Source organism: Lontra canadensis, unplaced genomic scaffold (genome assembly GCF_010015895.1).
Source record: "Lontra canadensis isolate GAN:19392208 unplaced genomic scaffold, GSC_riverotter_1.0 scaffold122, whole genome shotgun sequence".
NCBI classification, from domain to species: Eukaryota; Metazoa; Chordata; class Mammalia; order Carnivora; family Mustelidae; genus Lontra; species Lontra canadensis.
Genome location: NW_022631116.1, coordinates 3,193,388 through 3,212,626, shown reverse-complemented (window position 1 = coordinate 3,212,626; position 19,239 = coordinate 3,193,388). Strand labels below are relative to the sequence as shown.

Here is a 19,239-nt window from a genome sequence, read left to right as displayed (position 1 = left end):
GTCAGCGGAAAGGCAAAGGAGGGTCTGTGAACAGCCACCTGCCTTGTCTGGGTTTCCTGGCGCCCAGATCTGCAGGGGCGTGTGGGGTAGAGACACACGGTCCACTGGCCCCAGTCTCGGCGTGCCACAAAGGCTTTGTGAACAGACCCGGGCACCAGAGTCTCCTAGAAAATAACGTACTTTTTAATTGGGTGACTGTGTTTTGTGATCATGTTTTGATTGGAAATCTCCCAGTTGGAAGCCTTGTACATGACTGAATTCTAGCAGCAGCCCCAGCTCTCTCTTGGGTCGGTGGATGGCTTTGTCAGGAGCAGATTGGAGAAAGCTCTCACACGAGGCGCTGGCTGCGGCTGGTTTTCGGAGCTGTGGTCCAAGCTGCCCTCACCCCCCACACCGGGTCCCATGGGTGCTTTTGCAGGCAGGTGTGGGCGGCAGGGTTGGGGGATGGGGGGCAGCCGCTCTTGGCTCCCTTTCTGGCTCCGAGCCGCACGGCTAGTGTCTGGTGGTCAGGAACCTGATGACCAGGCCCACCATCAGCATGGCTGACACCGCCCCCAGGGCGGCCCCGCGGCGGATGAGCAGCTGTTTCACTGACAGGGGGCTGGCTGGGGCTGACGGGGCTCGGGCTACTTCCGGCGTCCCGAAGAGGTCCACATGGCCCTCGGGCCTCGAATACATCATCAAAGTGATGCCTGGGGAGTTCCCCATAGCCACTGCAGAGGCAACAGGAGCCAACTCAGCGGGACTGGGGGGCTGGGGGGCTGGGGGGCTGGGGGAGAGCGGTGGCCTTAGAACCAGGAGGCCTGGCTGTGTGCGTTACACTGGGTGACAGTTAATAAATCAGCCTCGGTGCCTTAACGTAGAGGAATGGGCCTCATCTACTCCACAGCAGGATCAGAGGAGGAAACGATGTGGTTAAGTGGGAAAACCTCTTGCCACGTGAGTTTGCTGCATAGAGAAAGCTACTGCTAAGATCACCTTAAAGGGGTTCCTATCCGAGCCCGGCCTCATGATCATGTGCTGAGCGTGACGTTCACATGTCTTCAGAGCGCACGTTGAATGCCCGGTCGGACCTGACCGTGGTCTCTCGCCACACTCTAAGCTGCCCGAGTTCAGTCCGCTGGCCCCCTACCGCGCTGCTGAACGCAGAGCCCAGGATGCCAAGAGGTCATGGAGATAAGTGAGGCCTCTGGGCTGCATACACGCATGCCCCACACTCCACGCCTGCCTGAGCTAGGAGGGCACCCGGGCCTCGAACCCAGGCCGCCTCTTCATCACAGAGACCCTGGATATAAACCAGGGGCACCCGCCTGTCCGATGGGGCACAGACAGATGGGCAGGGGAAGGTGCCCCCCGTCCCCCGCTCCCAAGCTGGTCCAGCCAGGCTAACCTGCCGAGACCAACTGCCATGGGCCAGGATGTGACCTTCAGGGCGGAGAACGTGCTCTGGGGTCTGACTGGCCCCTGCAATGACGACCTCACCTGTTCCAGCAGCGGGACCACGGGGAAGAGGCCTAAGCTTTCAGCCCTCCTTCCTCATCTGAGAACGTGGCCATAGTCATGACCACACGGGGCTGAGGGGGTGAAGTAGCTCGCACAGGGCCCCTTAACTCATTGATAATAGCGTCTCCCCAGTATTTAGGAGGGGACATCCGCGCCAAGAGGGGGAACAGCGGGCTGGGCTTGCACAGTCCCCGCTTGGCCCGGGGTCCAGACGCAAGGCCACCCAGAACGGTGTGGCCCCGGCAGGTGTGTGCCCCGCCGACCTGTTAGGTGCAGCATTACCTGAAGACGTGACTGCTTTCGCAGGCCCGGGTCGGGGGGCCGTGGTCGCCACGGTCACCGTGCCGTCAGGGCTCTGCAGCCCCGCATGTTTCTGAGCCTACAAAAGCAAGAGCTTGCCTGGGTCGGCCTCCCGATCACCACTGGCCTCGCCAGCGCCCTTCCTTCACACAGTAATCTCGGGGCGCCTGGGTGGCTCCGTCAGTTACGCGTCTGCCTTCGGCTGGGGCCACACGCTCAGGGACCTGTCTGGGTTCAGCCTCGTTTGACTGAGCTCTTTGCTTTTGTTCGGGTTTCCAGCAGCTCGGGCTGGCTAAGGGTTTCGGTGTGTGCACTTCTCCTTGTGGCTGGAGAGCACCCTGGCACCGTCTGGGGTCCCCCCGCAGCATCAGGAGCAGATGTGGAGGCCGAGGCGGCCTCTCCGAGCCCCTCAGCCCCCCAGATCGCTGCTCCCCCGCGTGCCCTGAGCGCTTTGGGGGAGCAGTCAGTCTGCACGCTTGGCCAGGCCAGGGCCCACCGCTCGCTCACCTCCTCTGCTGCAAGCTTCCAGTCCATCCGGGCGGTGTAGACAACAAAGGCAACAGTGCCCAGAAGGCCACAAGCCAGCATGCCCAGCCAGAGGCCTGCGGGAGACAAGCAGCCATGGGGACAGAGCGTCCGAGGGCCCCCCAGGCCTCTTCTGACTTTCCCTGGCAGCACATACCCATGATTCTCATTCTGACCACAAAGGTCAGCACGATGCCCAGGGGCAGACCGATGACATAGTACATGATGGCGTTCACAATGGCTCCGAAGGCCTGCTTGCCGGTCCCTCTCAGGACTCCGCCATACACGCACTGGGAGGGGAGGCAGAGAGGGGTGGGACACTGATGGCAGGCCTCCTGCCGGGAGCTCCCTTCTAAGCCACTCCCGTCGCAAGGCCTGCTTTCAGCCAGCGCCGGGACAGTGCTCTCGTTCCCTCCTGTCTCCCCACTCCCCCACGACCGAGTCGGTGCAAGTCATACCCCCCATCTTCATCTCCACACCATGACCACCTCTCTAGAAAATCAAGGTAGGGCCGGTGACCAAACACCAGCTGGTCCAGGAAACAGGACCAATGTCACATAGAGTTGCACTCATGGAGTTGTGCCAGGTGGCCACCCCACTGCTGCTGTGGCAAATTCCAGTAAATTAGCAACATGGAACAAGGCACAGGCACGGTTTCCCGGCTCTGGAGATTATGAGTCCCAAATGGGTCTTGTTGCACAAAAGGCAGGGCAGGTTCCTCCTGGAGGCCCGAGGGGAGAATCCGTTTCCCTGCCCTTTGCAGCTTCGAGAGGCTTCCCTGCATTCCTTGGCTCTCAGCCCACAGACAGCGTGACACCACCACGTGTGTCTGGCTTGCGTCTTCCTTCTGCCTCTGGGCCTCCCTCTCTCGCTTACGAGAACCCTCATGATTACATGTCGGGTCTTCTGGATAATCTGAGACCATCTGCCCCAGCTCTAGATCCTTCTTCACGTGATCCCATCTGCAAAGTCCACTCCTACCACCTGACCTTCACGGGCCTGGGGATTCGGACATGGAGAGGTATCTTTGGGGTGGGGGGACTGATTCTGGAAACCACATGGGGCAAGCAAAGGTGTCCCCTGTTATAGAAACTCCTCTGGGGAAAATACTAGCTCAGCTTTATCTTTCTAGGCTCGTCCTCCCAGCCTGATCCCCGACCTAGTGCATGAAGGACTACAGCCACGGTTCATGTTTTGTCCGATGTGTCTGATGCACAGACACTTGGTTCTTTTTCTTTCCCTTAAGGTAAAGGATATGCCGGTTTCTGTGGTATGTTTGCTACACTTTGAGCAAAGAGGCAATGCGTGCAGGAGGGGAGATGGTGCCTCTTGAACTTGGAAATGAGGCCTGTGGGTTACTCATGTTTTATCTATCGTGACATAGAGGGTATTTTGGGGTTAGAAAAAGACTCCTCCCAAATGATGAATGATGTGGTCTGCACAAGTATTTCTCATTGTCGGGCTCTAGGGGACATTTGGCAATGTCTGGAGATGGTGTGGGATGGTGGGGAGGGGTGTGTGACTGGAACCTAGTGGGTTGAGACCAGGAATGCTGCTAAAGGAGGTTTACGACAAGGAATTATCCATCTGAAATGTTATAGTACCAAGGCTGCAAAGCCCTTTAGAGCATTTTGAATGACATGGACAGTCTCCAGTGCCCAGCACATAAGACGGGCCAGGGCCCACTGCCACTACCTACTGTCCCCTCCTCTCCAGCGCCAAGGAAGCCAAGCCTAAAATTGAAGGGAGAAAAACCCGGAAAACCAAACTGAGTCGAGAGATAGCTGCAGGTTGTAGAGGAGATGGGAGTCACAGAAGCCCCCCAGGCAAATTCCCAAATAAAACAACAGGCCATGGGGAAAGGTCACACACGCAACATTCTCCGGGATGGGTCTGTGCCAGAGCACACGACAATTAAATTAGAGACACCGACAAAGAAAGAAATCTGAGAGCTCTCACCCCGAATATTGGAAGGTAACACACTTCTGTGCTTTTTTTTTGGGGGGGGGGGAGTTAATACGCTTCTAAACCTGTGGGTCAAAGAGTAAAGAACAGGAGAAATTGTAAGATAGCTGGAATGCAAAGTAAAACAACATAGCCAATGAATTAGATGCCACTAACATAGTGCTTAGAGATGTGTAACTTTAAATGCCTAGATCCAAAAAGAAGGAAGGCCTCATACTGAGAGCCTATAAAATTAACAAGTCAGGAAATGATAGATGCTGGTGAGGTTGCAGAGAAAGGGGAACCCTCCTACACTGTTGGTGGGAATGCAAGCTGGTGCAGCCACTCTGGAAAACAGCATGGAGGTTCCTCAGAAAGTTGAAAATAGAGCTACCCTACAACCCAGCAAGGGCACTACTGGGTATTTACCCTAAAGATACAAATGTAGTGATCCGAAGGGGCATGTGTACCCAAATGTTTATAGCAGCAATGTCCACAGTAGCCAAACTATGGAAAGAACCTATATGTCCATCAACAGATGAATGGATAAAGAAGATATATATATACACTACATCTTCTTTATACACACACACACACACACACACACACACACACACACACACAATGGAATACTATGCAGCCAACAAAAGAAATGAAATCTTGCCATTTGAGATGACGTGGATGGAACTAGAGGGTATTATGCTTAGCAAAACAAGTCAATCAGAGAAAGACAATTATCATATGATCTCCCTGATAGGAGGAAGTTGAGATGCAACGTGGGGGGCTTGGGGGGTCAGAAAAGAATAAATGAAACGATGGGATCGGAGGGAGACAAACCATAAAAGACTCTTAATCTCACAAAACAAACTGAGGGTTGCCGGGGGGAGGAGGGTAGGGAGAGGGTGGTTGGGTTATGGACATTGGGGAGGGTATGTGCTATGGTGAGTGCTGGGAAGTGTGTAAACCTGGCGATTCACAGACCTGTACCCCTGGGGCTAATAATACATTATATGTTAATAAAAAAATTTAAAAATTAAAAAAAAATTGAGAGCCTAATATTCCACCCTAAGGAACTAGTAAGGGCAAAACCATATGGAAATAATGCAGGAGGGTGGAAATAATGATGATGAGAATGGAAATCGCTGAAACAGACAACAGAAAAATAACCGAAAATCAACGAAACCCCAAACCCTAGTTCTTTGATAAGATCCACAACAGCTGGGGCGCCTGGGTGGCTCAGTGGGTTAAAGCCTCTGCCTTCAGCTCAGGTCATGATCTCAGGGTCCTGGGATTGAGCCTACATCAGGCTCCCTGCTCAGCGGAGAGCCTGCTTCCTCCTCTTTCTCTGTCTGCCTCTCTGATCTCTGATCTCTATCAAATAAATAAAGTCTTAAAAAAAAAAAAAAAAGATCCACAACAACTGACAAACACTTGCCAAGGAGTCGACCTTGGTAAAATAAGACTAAGAAAGTAAGAAAGGGAAGACACGAATCAACAAAATCAGGAATGAGAGAAGGGACGTAACCACTGACCCTAGAGAAAAGGATGATAAGGAAACATGGTGAGTAACTTTGTCCCGAAGAACTAGACAGATTTAGTTGAAATGAATAAACGACTAGGAGGCCACCGATTACTGAAAATAACTCAGCAAGAAGTAGAAAGTGAAGAGACCTGTAACAAATAAATAAATGGAATTAATTAAAAAACCTTCTGACCAAAGCTCAGGCCCAGAAGGGCTTAAATATATTTAAAGAAGGTATAACGCTAATCCTTCCCAAACTCAGAAAGCCTAGGAGGAGAGGACACTTTCAGAATCATTCCGTGAGGCTGGTGCTACCCTGACACCAAAGGTAGACGAAGAGATCGCAGAGATAAAAATTAGGGTGCCTAGGTGGCTCGGTTGGTTAAGCGACTGCCTTCCGCTCAGGTCATGATCCTGGAGTCCCAGGATCGAGTCCCACATCGGGCTCCCAGCTCAGTGGGGAGCCTGCTTCTCTCTCTGACCTTCCCCCTTCTCATGCTCTCTCTCTCTCTCATTCTCGCTCTCAAATAAATAAAATGTTAAAAAAAAAGAGATAAAAATTAGCAGATGAACATCCTTCATGAATGTAGATGCAAAATCTTAAGCCAATTTGCCAAGCCAAATTCAGCAATAGATAACAAGATCTAGGGCATGGTGGGGAGGGCCTTATCACAGGACTGCAAGGTGTAACATTTTTTAAAAATCAATTAATGTGATTCTATCATATTGACAAAATAAGGGACAAAAGTCACTTGATTATCTCCATAGACATAGGAAAGGCATTCTAGAAAATCCCAACACCGTTCATGAGAAAATGTTTTAACAGACTAGGAGCAGAAGGGATCTTCCTCAGCCTGATGAAGGGCATTTATATCCTACAGAAGACATTTCATGCTGAAAGACTGAACCCTTTTGCCCTAATGTTGGGAGCAAGGCATAGAGAGGCTCTGTGTGTATCCCTCATACTGGAGTCAAGTTCCAGCCAGGTGGAAAGGGGGAATAAAACTCTTGATTCCCAGAAGACCTGATTCTATACGAGTATCTTAAAGGAATCCACACACACAGACTACTCAAATGAGTAACAAAGTCACAGGCTAAAAGAACTCAAGATGTGAGGTAGAAGATACAGGGTTCCAAACTCTGCTTCTAAAAGGAGACATTAGTGTTTTCTTTTTCTTTTTTTCAAATGTGACGCTCTTAAAAATTCATGTAATTCCGATCTGCACTAAATGGGACCCGTCTCGTAGCACTCAGAGATGCAGAATACTCGGGTCCCTCAGTACTCTGGGGTGACTCCCTCCCTCTCAGGTCCCTTTGCTCCAGAACGGGGTGAGGGAGTTAATGCTGGTGCAATCTTTCTCGCTAATCTCCATTGTCTTTTGACTAGTTGGAAGGCTGAAGCGAAGGGGAGTCATTGTTTTGAATAACAATAGAATTAATCCGAGCCAAGGTTTTGGGCATTTCCTGTATACAGTTAGCCCTTTACCTGTTTCAATGAGTTAATCCTGACATCCCATGGAGGCCTCAGGGAGCGCGCATGAACTTGGACTTGGACTGGGGGGGGTCAGGCTTCCCACCAGGGCAGTACTTACACAGACGGCCTCAAACAGCTGAAAGACGATATAAACCGGCAGGACCTTGTTCACCAGTGTGATGACTTCTCTGCAGGAGACACAGGGGAGAACATTCGTGAGGAGATTTAGGGCATGACCATGTTCTTATCTCCCCTCTGTTCTACCACCTCCTAAAAAGGATCAGGAGAGAAAAAATGGCCCCAGATGAACCTGACATTCCTGGTGCTGAGTTCCTGCATGTTCGTCTGTGTTCTTAAACTCCAGAAGAGCGATCCCTCCCACTCTCCTACCGCCCTCCGCTCGGCATCGTGTCCAAGTAGGTGACGGATGCTGCGGTCCGGGGACAGAAGCAGAGCCGGCTGCTAACTAGCTTCCTCCCAGTGAGAGCAAAGTCCGGGCGAGTCCCACTTCCTCTGGACCCAGTGCCAAGCCAGTCAGCCATGCGACCCTGAGGGCCAGCCGCCAGCCACTCTGGCATTTCCCAGAAGTGAGTGAAGAGAACTGATTACCTACTCATCATTTGTAAAAATATGCCCCAGTTTGTTTTTCAGGAGGCTCAGCAGTATGGCCACAACCAGCGAGGTCCCAACTGGAAGAGACAAAAGGAAGTACATTTGTCCCCAAGCACCCCACCCTACCCCCACCCCAAGCGCCCCACCCCACCCCCACCCCAATCGACAGAGGAGCCCAGCTGAGGACCCCTCAAGGCACGACAAGGGAGGGACTGTCCTTCCTCTTCTGGTTCTCCAAGTGGGCTTTCTGGACCAGGGGCTTCTGCATCCCCTGGTAACTTGTTCACAGTGTGGGTTCTCGGGCCCCCCTCCTCCCAGACCTCCTGAATCAGAAACTGTGGGGGAAAGCCCGGTGGTGTGTGGACTGACACAGCCCTCAGGCCGATTCTAATGCCGCCGAAAATCTGAGAACCGCCACTCTCCACAGAAAGTCAGGAGGAGGACAGAAGATTGGCTCAGCCAGGGGCGGGGGTGGGGGGTGGGCAGGCCCCCAAGCTCCTGGGGGTGCTGGGAGGGCAAATTTGCAAAAGGGCCCTGGACAGCTGGAGGGAGAAGCCTGGGGAGGAAGGGACTTCACATGGTCACACACTAAGGTAAGGGCTGGAAAGTTGTGTCAACTCAGCTCCAGAGGGGCTGCTCCGGGGGGGGGGGGGGGGGCAGTGGGGCTGGTTTCTCCCCTGCCCCGGGGCTCCAACTTTCCAAGACCCTTCCCCACTACCCCCAGAGGACTCTACCCACCTGTGCAAAGCATGCCGGAGATGGCTGACCGCTTAGCTTGGGCAGTGTCCGCGGCTCCCAGGGCCATCCCCACCCGGACACAGACCGCGTTGCTGAGCCCCAGGGGAATCTGGGATCACAGGTAACAAGGGGCGGTCAGTGGAGCCAACCTGAACGGGGTGGGTGGGTCCTGAGCCAGGGAGAGGCCGGGGCTGGGGTGGAGCACCCCTCCCACCCTCTAACCCAGGCCAAGAGGGAGAAGAGAAAGAAGACAGGACGGGTCCCTGGGTAGCGGCATGAGAAGAGAGGGCTGTCCGGCTGCGGTGGGGAGAGGGGCTGGGGATGCCCTGAGCCAGCCAGCCGTCCCCACCCTCTCCAGAAGATGTCACAAGGCGACTCGTGAGTAAACACATTTTTCAGAGGCAGCTGTGGTCTTAGGTATGCCAGAAAAAACAAGTTTTGTGGAAACCATTTGTAAAATAAAGTCCCTTATACATGAGTGCTGTAAGTGTAGACTTTTGTGAGTCATTTCCTTAAGCCCGGGGTCGCAGACTGCCTGTCCGCAGGAGGCTGGCAGATACACACCTGAGTGACAAGGGACAACTCATATCTCTGTGGGAGAGCAATGGGGACTGTGGTGGGAGACAGGGAGGTCCCCTGCCCCTGCCACCAGCACAACGAGGGAATGCGATCACCCAGCTCTTGCTGACTGGGGAATGCCGGGAGTGTGGGCCCACCGCTAAAGGGAATGTCCCATTTTTCAAGAGAATGCAAAAATTTTACCATGTGAAATTTCCCCCATTGTTAAATGGTGATCATTTAAAAAAATTCTAACACGACTTTTAGTTCAGTATTACCACCTGTGGAGCAGCTGGCCCAGCAGGTTCCAGACCTGAATGGGCACAGAGGGTCGAGGAGGGTCCCTCAGGACATAGAGATGGCCCTTAGGGTGACCGCCCGCCTGCCTCTCTTCTGTGACACTCCAGGCCATCAAGGAGGCCAGGACAGCATGGAGGGTGTGGCGAAGGTGCCCCCAGAAGAGACTCACCATGTAGACTATGGTGGCCAACTCGTAGAGGATGGCCTGGCCAGAGAGGTCCAGCATGCTGATCAGGCCTGCGGGGGGGAATGGGGGGGACCGGAGGTGGGGGGCACACAGCACCCAGCCCTGGGGACGGCTAAGAGATCAGGCTTTGGACGCTGACGGGCAAATGATTTCCAAGGGTAGATTTGCAATGGAAGATGTTCCTTCCTGGCCTTCAGCCTTCCAGGAAAATCCCAGTGGAATTTTCTGGAGGCTGTTGCCTGTACGGTTTGACTTTCCAGTCCTTGGTGTACCTCAGCATGGCGAGTGAGAGAAAGAGACCTGGGCCAAGGTCAGGAGAGCCGAGTTTGGGTCCCAGCCCTGCCACTGTGCAGCTCTGTGCGACTCTGGACAGTTTCTTGTTCTTGGGACTCAATTTACCTGTCTAAATGGGGGGCAAGGACTGGCCCAGAAGGTCTCCCCGGGCCATTCTTGCACAGGCCTGATTCTCAGGGTGTGTGGACGCCGCCCTGGGTGTTCTGATGAGAACACGCGTGTCACACCCCTGCTAGTTCAGTCCCTTGCTCCCTCACAGACTCAACCACCTAGCCCCAGGCACCTGCTGGCTTCTAGGCCTTTTGCTGGGCGGTGCTGGGGTCCTGACATGAAAGGCTCAGGCCTGCCTTCAGGGAGCTCACGACCTCATAGGGGATATGAGAGAGCCACAGGCCCAGCCTGGGCCAGGCTGCTGAACCGCCCGCTTGTGGAGAAGGTTTCGGAGATGCGCACACGGTTCTCTGAGCCATGCTCGTCCACGTACCCATGAGGAAGCTCCCGATCTCGTAGGCCCACCACTCGATGCACACCATGAGCATGCTGGGAATCGCCAGAGAGAAGAAGGCGCCCCAGTCCTGCAGACACTGGCTGGACCAGCCTAGGAACAGAAGCCCCTATCAGGAGCCCGGCGGGGAGCCAATGCGCATGCCTGCTAACTGCAGGAGCCTCCTTAGGCCTCTGGCTCCGCCCACTCCCGGCTCAGCTCAGCAGGTGTAGACACTTTGCATTCTGCATGGGGTGTGCCAGGCGCATGCCCGCCCACTGCAGGAGCCCCAGCGGACCGCTGGCTCCGCCCACTCCCGGGCTCCGCCCACTCCCGGGCTCCACTCAGCAGGTGTAGGCACTTCGCATTCTGCATGGGGCGTGCCAGCCGGTCCAGGGACCGTGTGGTGCGGGAGGACGATGCCGGGCGGGGCACCTGCTCACACAGGGGAACCACAGGGAGGCTTGGGATGGGAGCCTCGGGCGCGGGTGACAGTCCCCACTCTGCCTGCAACACGGCTGCGGGATCTTGGGCAGCTACCCTGCACTTTCTGGGCTCCATTTCCTCATCTGAAATTTTGAGTTGTCTTTGCCCTGCCTCTCTGGAAGGGTTCTTGGGAGGATGGCATGAGGTCAAGGTTGCCGAAAGGATTCTCAGGGCAGATAGGGCTGTGCAGACATGGACAGTGAGGTGGGGAGGGGGGCGCACCCCAGACTCCCTGCCGGTGACTGAGGCCCCAGCCACAGAGCTGGTCTTGAAATGCCTGAAAGAGGACCCTACGGTCTTGCAGAGTTAAGTTTCAGGAGGCAGGAAAGCTCAGATAGCCACAGGTTCGAGTCCAGCCCACCATGTGCCATCTCTAGCATTTTGGGCAAATCGTTTAAACTCACTCTGTTTCATCTGTGTAAATAAAATGGGGATAATAAGGTGTCAGGAAGTCTAACTGGGGTCAGAAATGTCGGGCGCTGGGCCCGCTGCTGACACCTAGGATTTCCCCTGTGTCCTCACCCTGAGATCAGGGAGCAGGCCAGAAAGCACCCTGGGGCTGTCCCCAGCAGGGCTCTGTACCATGTCACATTTGATGGGGCGGGGTCCTGAGGGGTAGAGCAAAAGGGAAGGAGGCCCTGAGGGGACGTGGAGGCAAGCCCGAAGATAGGGCCCCTCCAATGGGGCTCTGACCGGGTCTTCTGTCCCCCTGCCAAATGGCACATCCTGGGCCCATGCCAGGGGCCTGCCTGCTGCTTGTCTGCTCAGCCCCCCAAAGGCAGGGCAGCCCCCTGCACCTGCCCATGTCTCCAGGTGCAGCTTCTTCAGCACAATGTAGAGAAAGAGGAAGATGGTCTGCACGAAGAAGGAGAGAGTGCTGGCGAAAGCGGAGCCCCTGGGAAAGGAGAGAGAGCAGGGCTAGGGCCAATGTCCAACTCTGGCCCTGGGGGTTGGGGCTCCCCTGCTGAGCCAGCATGGAGGGGAAGGGGGCCCAGGCATGGCTCAGCTAGCATCCCCATCCCGGGATCGGCCACAGGACTCTCTAGTGCCGTAGGCACCATGACGACAGAGTCCCTGGAGTCACCGTGCCAAGTCTCCACTCTCGGCCTTTCCTGGTGGGCTGGGGCACGGATGAAGAGGGCTCCTCTCCTCTTCTCCTTGGTGAGGAGTCCCCCAGAATCTGAGGGACCAGTAGGACCCCCAATTCCTCATGACACCCCACTTCTGGATGACTGAGGCAGCCCCTGTGGTTCTCGTGAGGTGAGGATGGTGATTGATCCGCCCCACTCAGGGGTGGGGTGCCTGGGGGACAGTGGTCCCTGATGGGGCCCCTGAAGCCCCCCAGTCCCAGAGCTCACCTGACCCCCAGTCTCAGCATGGAAACCAGGATGTAGTTGGCCAAGCCATTGATGCAATTGCCCACAATGCCACTGAAGACTTGGGGCCAGACGATTCCCTGAAATAAATGAAGGGGGTGGGGGGGAGGGGCGAGGGGTGTGGCCCAGCCCAGGCATATCCAGGGGTTGGAAAGAGGCCGGGGCCATGCAGCTCCTTGCTGGGCCTTGATCAGGCTCAGAGATCATGCAGAAAAGCCCCAGGCACCCCTTCCCATTGGAATGGGGCAGTGTGCTGGGACCAGGGGTCATCCCTCTAGCCAGAGAGCTGTACCTGATTTTGTAAATATTTTGCCAGCAGGACATAAAGGAAAAATGCCTGTGTAAAATAAAAACAAAACAAAACAAAAAACCAGACACACAGATAAACAATGACTATCTCAAAGCACGAGATGACCATCAACAGGAATTTCTTTGATACCTGAGTATGGTGCTCTTACTTCACCAAAGTGTGCCCGGGGCCCCCTGGGGTGGGCTGAAGCCCGCTGAGCCATCTCGGGTGCTTTCGCCCTGCCTAGGAGGATAAAAGCCCCCTCGGGGCTCCTGCTTGGCCGCAGAGAGGGACAGATAGGTAGGGAGGGTTGGCTCCAACAGAGCACAGCTCCGCAGGCTTGTGTAAGAGGCCGAGCATCTGGCAGAGAGCTCCGGGCTGCTGACCCTGACCATCCATCAGCTCAGGGAGGCCATCCAGGGGCCGGCGCACAGAATCACCCAGCAGAGCCCCGACCCACAGGCTGTGACCACCCTTGAGCCTGGCTCCAGCTGCTGAAAACAATAATCTGGGGGGAGTGGCCTCGGGCTGGTAGGGGGTGAGAGGGGGGCTGAGCAGGGTGGCCATCAGTAGTCCTGATTGAGTAGGCTCAAGTCCCCACAGGGTGGCAGGAGGACAGAGAGGGCATGTGTGCTGGGGGCTCCGTTCCCGCCCCTCTTCTGTCCTCTGTCAAAGCCTGGCCCTGGGCCTGTGCCCTCCTGCCCTATCCCTTCCCTTAGGCCTCTGGTTCACTTCAGTATAGCCCAATGCTTAAGAGCAAGGAGCCGGAGCTAGATTGCCTGCGTTCAAGTGCTGGCTCTGCTTTCTCATGAGCTGTGTGATCTTAGGCAAGTTGCTTAACCTCTCTGGGCCTCAGTTTCTTCATCTACAATGGGCATAATCATCTCTGTGAATACTGCATATTCATCTCTACATATATATGTGAAGTTATAATAACATCAGATGCTCACAAAACAGTAAATGGCACGTTTAAGCACGCCAAGTGTTAGGTAAGCATTATGTAAATGATACTTGGCACTTTTATTATTGCTTTACTGGTCAATTTTACAGCAACATTTTATGGGAGGGACTTGCTTAATTTGATAAAGGAGTTGCTATAGTGATAACATTATAGGATGTTTTCCCCTGGCCCAGCCCCACTGGCCCTGTCTGGCAAGATGCTAAAGGAGTGCTGTCGTTCCAAGGATGCCATCCCCGACCCACCACCTCCCGCCAGTCACTATGTCTCGCTAAGCCTCAACAAATCAAAGAGGGTAGCAGTGGATTCCTGAGCAGACATACCGACCACTGGGGTTGGCCGGAAATCTCAGAAACGGACTTGACGAGATGCCCTGCTTAGCTGGTATTTAATAAATTAATGGAGAAAGGAGAGAATACGCAATCATGAGTCCTAGTTAAAGTTTGTTAGCTAGATTAGAACCTTAAGGATAAGAATAAAAACCATAGGAAGGCTCAAAGACCACACAGAGGCAAATGTTTATATAATCTTGCAATGACAGGGGAGTAAGTGTTTTTAAACTCATCAAAGACCCCATAAAGAAGAGGGTTATGGATCTGTTATGTATACATTAGAAATTCTTTAGTCCAAAAATACTAAAAAATTAAAAGGCGAGTGACAAGCTTAAAAAATGAAAAAAGTGTGTGCCATATAGGACAAAGGGTTATTAGTTAACAAGAGTTATAATAAGTAGAAAAGGTTTGACCCAGGAGCTCCTGGGTAGCTTGGTCCATTAAGCATTGCACTCCTGTTTCCACTCAGGTCATGATATCAGGGTCGTGAGATCAAAGCCTGCGTCGGGCTCTGTGCTCAGTTGGGGGGAGGGGTAGGGTCTGCTTGAGATTCCCTCTCTCCCTCTGCCCCTTCCTCCCTCCCTCTCTCTCTAAAATAAATAAATAAATCTTTAAAAAAAAAAAAGATGAATCCACTAAAATAAGCAAAGGGAATGGACAGTTCACAGAAGAACAAAATGATCAATAAAGACATAAAAAAAGGTTCATTAGCAATTAAACGCCTGTGACAACTATTTTGGATCGGAAAAAAAATGTTAGTAACAATACTCTGCACTCACAAGAGTGTTGCTAGTGGGGGAGAATGGGTACCGATTAGTATCAAAAGCCATTGCCAGAGCAACTCCAGTTTCCATAAAGCACCCGAAGGAAATCGTTACAGATGTTCAGGAAGATTTTTCTTTTTCTTTTTTTTAATATTTTTTTTATTTGTTTGACAGACGGAGATCACAAGTAGGCAGAGAGGCAGACAGAGAGAGAGAGGGAGAAGCAGGCTCCCCGCTGAGCAGAGAGCCCGATGGGGGGCTCGATCCTAGGACCCTGGGATCATGACCTGAGCCGAAGGCAGAGGCTTAACCCACTGAGCCACCCAGGTGCCCCCAGGAAGATTTTTCTGTAAGAGTGTTTATCACACTCTTCTTTCCAATAGTGAGTATTGGAAACAACCAAAATGCCTGCCAGAAAGGGACTGGTCAACACATTGTGGCAGCACTAGAGGGGGCTTCATAGCCTTCAAAATGGATGCGGAAGGCTATTTATAATCATATCCAGAGAATAACAACATATCGGAAAGGGGAAAAGCAGGGTACAATATAAGTTACACATGGACCCTCTTTTCAACCACAGGTGTGCCCAGCGAACAGAAATAACCCTGGAAAGAGTGATTACCCTTTATTCTCTCTGGGAGGCAGGACCAGAGGTGATTTAAAATGTTTAGTTTCCACGCCTCCCACAATTTCTCCAATGAAAGGTTTTCTAATCAGAAAACATGCTACTTCTTAAATGGGCAATCTTAAATGGACTGGAAGGAGACCCAGATTCCCCTCTCGCCTTCCGCTGGCCTCAGTGGCTGTGGGCTCATGGGCCTTCCCAGCATACAGCATGGAAAAGCATGGATGAGCAGGGAAAAGCATGATCGAGCAAACAGCCAGAATCTAAGGGAGTGGAAGTCCACCCTCCTCCAGGCTCGCCAGCCAGAGGCACTTACCGGAAGTGCCGGAATGAAGATCAGCACATACTCCTGGGTTAGCCTGCAAGAGAGCCAGAAGGTCCAGAGCCGTCTGGGCTGTGCCCTCCGCAACAGGGGCGGGGACTGGGAGGCTGCCCGAGGAGCACTCTGGGCGCCCCAGGTTTGAGGAGAACCTTTGCCTCTACCTCACAGGGTGCCACTACTATGTGCTAGGAAGGTTCCAGGAGGGGTGGGAGGGTCCAAGGTCCTAACCATGGGGCCGACGTGGCTGGGTAACTTCAATTGGAAGTCACATGCGGTGTGTAAGAGGGGGCGGGGAGAAGCAGAGAGTTCATCAATCTAGAAGCAAATGAAGTGCACGTCCTACAAAACGAACAAGGTATTCCCAAGTGGGGGCACAAATGCAAATACCTTCTCTTTTCTCCTTTTCTCCCAAATTAAAATTGGCCTCGTGTCTGCCCCCTGCTGGCCTCAGCTGGAGCAGCATGCCAGGAAGGGAGAGATGGGAATGCGGGGATCCTGGAACCTTCCCCCTACAAGCTGCACCTGTGACTGCTGGCGACCCAGAGAAGCAAGGGTGGGGGTGGGGGTGCGCTAGGGAGTGGTCCTCTTTAGGGAGTCCCGGCAGAAGCCAAGCCGTACCTGGACACGGCTGGGTCCTGCCGGAAGAGCAGCAGAATCTGCTGGGTGTTGAGGAAGAGGGCCCAGCAGGGGAAGCAGCAGAGAAGGAGAACCAGGGTTCCCCTTTGCAGGATGACCCCCACGTGCTTCTTGTTGGGGCTGCCGAAGCTCTGCAAAACAGCTCAGTCCTGGGTCAGGCTGCCCATACCTTCTGTACCTGCCCTCTGGCCCCTGGGGGAGGCCAGCCAGGGCGTCAACCTCCTAGCCGCGCTAGTGCTGTGGGGATGGACCCAGGACACTGTTGGCAGCTGGCCAGGCCTGAGGAGCGGGTGTCTGGCACCCCCTGATTACAGCCTGGAGGGGCCCCTCTGGGCTCAGCCTGCTCGCAGAATTACAACAGCGGTATTTACCGAGCACTAGCTCCACACCAGGCCCTGTGGCCAGCCTCTGTCTACCCCTTGTCCCCAGGTCTTCAAAAGCCCCTACCAAGGAGGGCCTCATTCTCCCGAACACAGCTAGAGCAAGGGAAGCTCCGAGAACATCTGTCAAGGCTCCATGATGCTAAGTGGCAGCTAGGACCAAGCCTAGGTCCCCAGGTCCACTGTGAGTCCAGACCCCTCTCCCTAGGAAAGCTGAGCCCCCCTGAGCTGTTGGCCTCCGAGGGCGGGAGGGTTCCCACAGGTGAACCCTCTGCATTTGACACCTGAGGTCAGGGAATGACCTCTATCCCGTTCCCTCCACGGCTCTCAGACTCTTTCTGATGGGTCGTGTCCCTGATAGCATTGCGGTCCTTGCAGGTGGGCCGGGAGCAGCTGTCCCCGGGGTCTCTTTGATGGGCTCCCAGAGCCAGGGGTTACTGAAGGGCCTTCAGTGGGCGCCCTCCTGCCTGGCTCCCGGAGGCCCACCTACCTGGGACATCAAGGTGTCACATGCTGAGGACAAGCCCAATCCTATGGAAACTCCACAGACATTGACAAACTGGAACCGCGCATGGGAGAGAACACAGGGCTGGTCAGGGACAGGGGGCCGAAGGAGGGGAACCCAGGGGGGCACCCGGTGTCTGGGGGCTGAGCCAGAGACCCCCTTCCTGCCCAGGCCCTGCCTGCACCTGCTGTGTGACACTGGCCAAGACCCTTCCTCCCCAGTCCCAGCTGTGAATACAGCCATCAGCCCTCCTGCTGTATCTCGGTGGGGGGGGGGAGGATGGGGGGATGGGGCGTCCCCACATGGTCCGGCTATACGCACGGCCACCGAGAGGGTCACTGACGCCAGCTCCAGCTTGCCCAGGTGCCCGCAAAACACCGAACTCACGACATGGATCATGAAGGTCAGCACCTGGAACAAAAACTGGGGGACAGTGGCCGGGGTCAAGGGCCCTGCACCGCCCAGCCCCACACTGAGGGGGTCTCGCACCAGAGACCCACCGAAAAACACGGCCACCGGCCCAGAGCGCAGAGAACTGAACCCAAACATCTCATAATCCCATGGTGTTGTTCATAATCATTGGTCAGTCCTCATACTGGGCTGAGTAACGGCTGTGTCCAGATGATGGGATTAGAGAGAAGTGTCCTTATAACTTTCCATTTCGTCTGGAACTTTCGTAAGGAGAGTGTACTGATTAGTCTTTATGGCGAGAAGAAAAAAAGTAAAGCAATTTTCCCATTGGAAATAGAATGGGCAGATGACCCCTTCTTCCCCCTGCAAACGGCAAGGGGGTGCCTGCAGACCCTTGCATGAATGGGTCTCACTGGTCATCCCAGGGATTTGACCCGGCCTTCCCATGTGTTTCTGGAGGAGGACATGCATGCCCCTTCGGAGTCGGGGCTGCTGGCTGCTGAGCGAGGTCAGGCCCAACGACCACCCCAGGCACTGTCTGAGGACAGCTGTCCTGCTGTCTGTCACCTGCTCTGGGCGGTGGTCCCTGGTACAGCCCGCACATGGTCAGCGTGGGCAGTTTCTGGGGAGGGATGTGAGCAGCTCCTGGCACAGTCCCCATCACATCTGGACAGCGGCCAGCCCCTATCCTTACCGCCTACCCGCCCCCAACTTCACCCTCTTACCAGGGGTCCGGAAAGGACGAAGAGCGTCCACACCTCGGCCCCAAAGCCAATGGGGACCAGCCTGCGGAGGACAGGGCAACAGCCCCCTCGGTCTTGGGGGGCTGTGTCTTGAACGCTGTCCATTCCGAGACCAGGCTGCTGTCCGTCCTGCATGCCTGGGCACTCTCCTCAGCCAGCCTTGCCCAGCCAACCCCATGTCACCTCGTGGCCTGGCTAATGAGTAAGGGACAGGAGGAGGGGCCCCTGCAGCAACCTATGGAACAGGTCCCGTCTCCTGGCACCATGGTCCAGTTGCCCAGCCCACTGGCTCTGTCACCAGGGGAGGATGGCATGGAGACCCAGGCACCTGGGATCACCCAGGCTGATGTCTGTGGGAGGCTTGGGTCTGCTGTCCCGGGGCGGTCAGCTGCAAAGCCCCAGGAGGAGATTTGGGGCATTATGGGGGTGTGCGGGTTCTGGGGGCGAGTGTGGGACGGCCTGGCTAAGGCTCTGGGCATCTTATACTCTGGCATGACTGTGCCCAAAATGACTCCCGCTCCATAGATGGAGCAATGAAGACCGCCCACCCATACCCACCCCTGCAGGGAGGGAGCGGCCAGCAGGACCCAAGGACACAGCCCCTGTGGGAGCCGGACGGAGAGAGGAGGAGAGGGAAGAGAGAAGGGTCAGGATGCAAACGAACAAGGTTTTGGAGCGCACGCTGCTCCCCCCTCTCCCCACGCACACGCAGACCCTTGCTTCACTCAGACTCCCAAATGCTCCGCCACTCTGTGCACCCCGGCAACCTGGGCGACCGCTCTTCCTGCCCCCATTCTGTCGAGCGCCTAGTGCGAATTTCTACAACCCCCACATGACACAGCAAAACTAGCTGCCACTGACAAAGAGGAGCAAGGAGACATTTTATTAACGTTGCAGTGATTAGCGTGTGACCGGAACAAGGCAGGGCCATGGGCTGTGTGGCTTGGGGCTACGATACGTTGTGGCTCCTG

General features: G+C 54.7%; 1 protein-coding gene across 1 annotated transcript; it reads right to left on the bottom strand.

Annotated features, from left to right (window-relative positions):
• Window positions 1-476: 476 nt before the first annotated feature.
• LOC116857313 (multidrug and toxin extrusion protein 2-like) lies at window positions 477-18,441 on the bottom strand. Its single transcript, XM_032841292.1, has 17 exons — window positions 18,251-18,441; window positions 17,436-17,537; window positions 17,100-17,168; window positions 16,212-16,360; window positions 15,588-15,630; window positions 12,596-12,640; window positions 12,286-12,383; window positions 11,725-11,822; window positions 10,442-10,555; window positions 9,646-9,713; window positions 8,619-8,727; window positions 7,882-7,957; window positions 7,387-7,456; window positions 2,486-2,618; window positions 2,311-2,405; window positions 1,786-1,882; window positions 477-713 (listed from the first exon to the last, which is right to left on the bottom strand). Exons 1-17 carry the CDS (start codon window positions 18,401-18,403, stop codon window positions 493-495), a joined length of 1,740 nt encoding a protein of 579 aa, XP_032697183.1. The 5' UTR covers window positions 18,404-18,441; the 3' UTR covers window positions 477-492.
• Between the last annotated feature and the right edge of the window lie 798 nt (window positions 18,442-19,239).

Coding starts and splice junctions, on each gene's coding strand:
- LOC116857313 (XM_032841292.1), bottom strand. CDS start 18,403: ATGCAGGACGGACAGCAGCCTGGTCTCGGAATGGACAGCGTTCAAGAC. Junction 12,641..15,587: donor TCTTCATTCCGGCACTTCCG/GTAAGTGCCTCT, acceptor TATTTTACACAG/GCATTTTTCCTTTATGTCCT. Junction 1,883..2,310: donor GGAAGCTTGCAGCAGAGGAG/GTGAGCGAGCGG, acceptor TTGCTTTTGTAG/GCTCAGAAACATGCGGGGCT.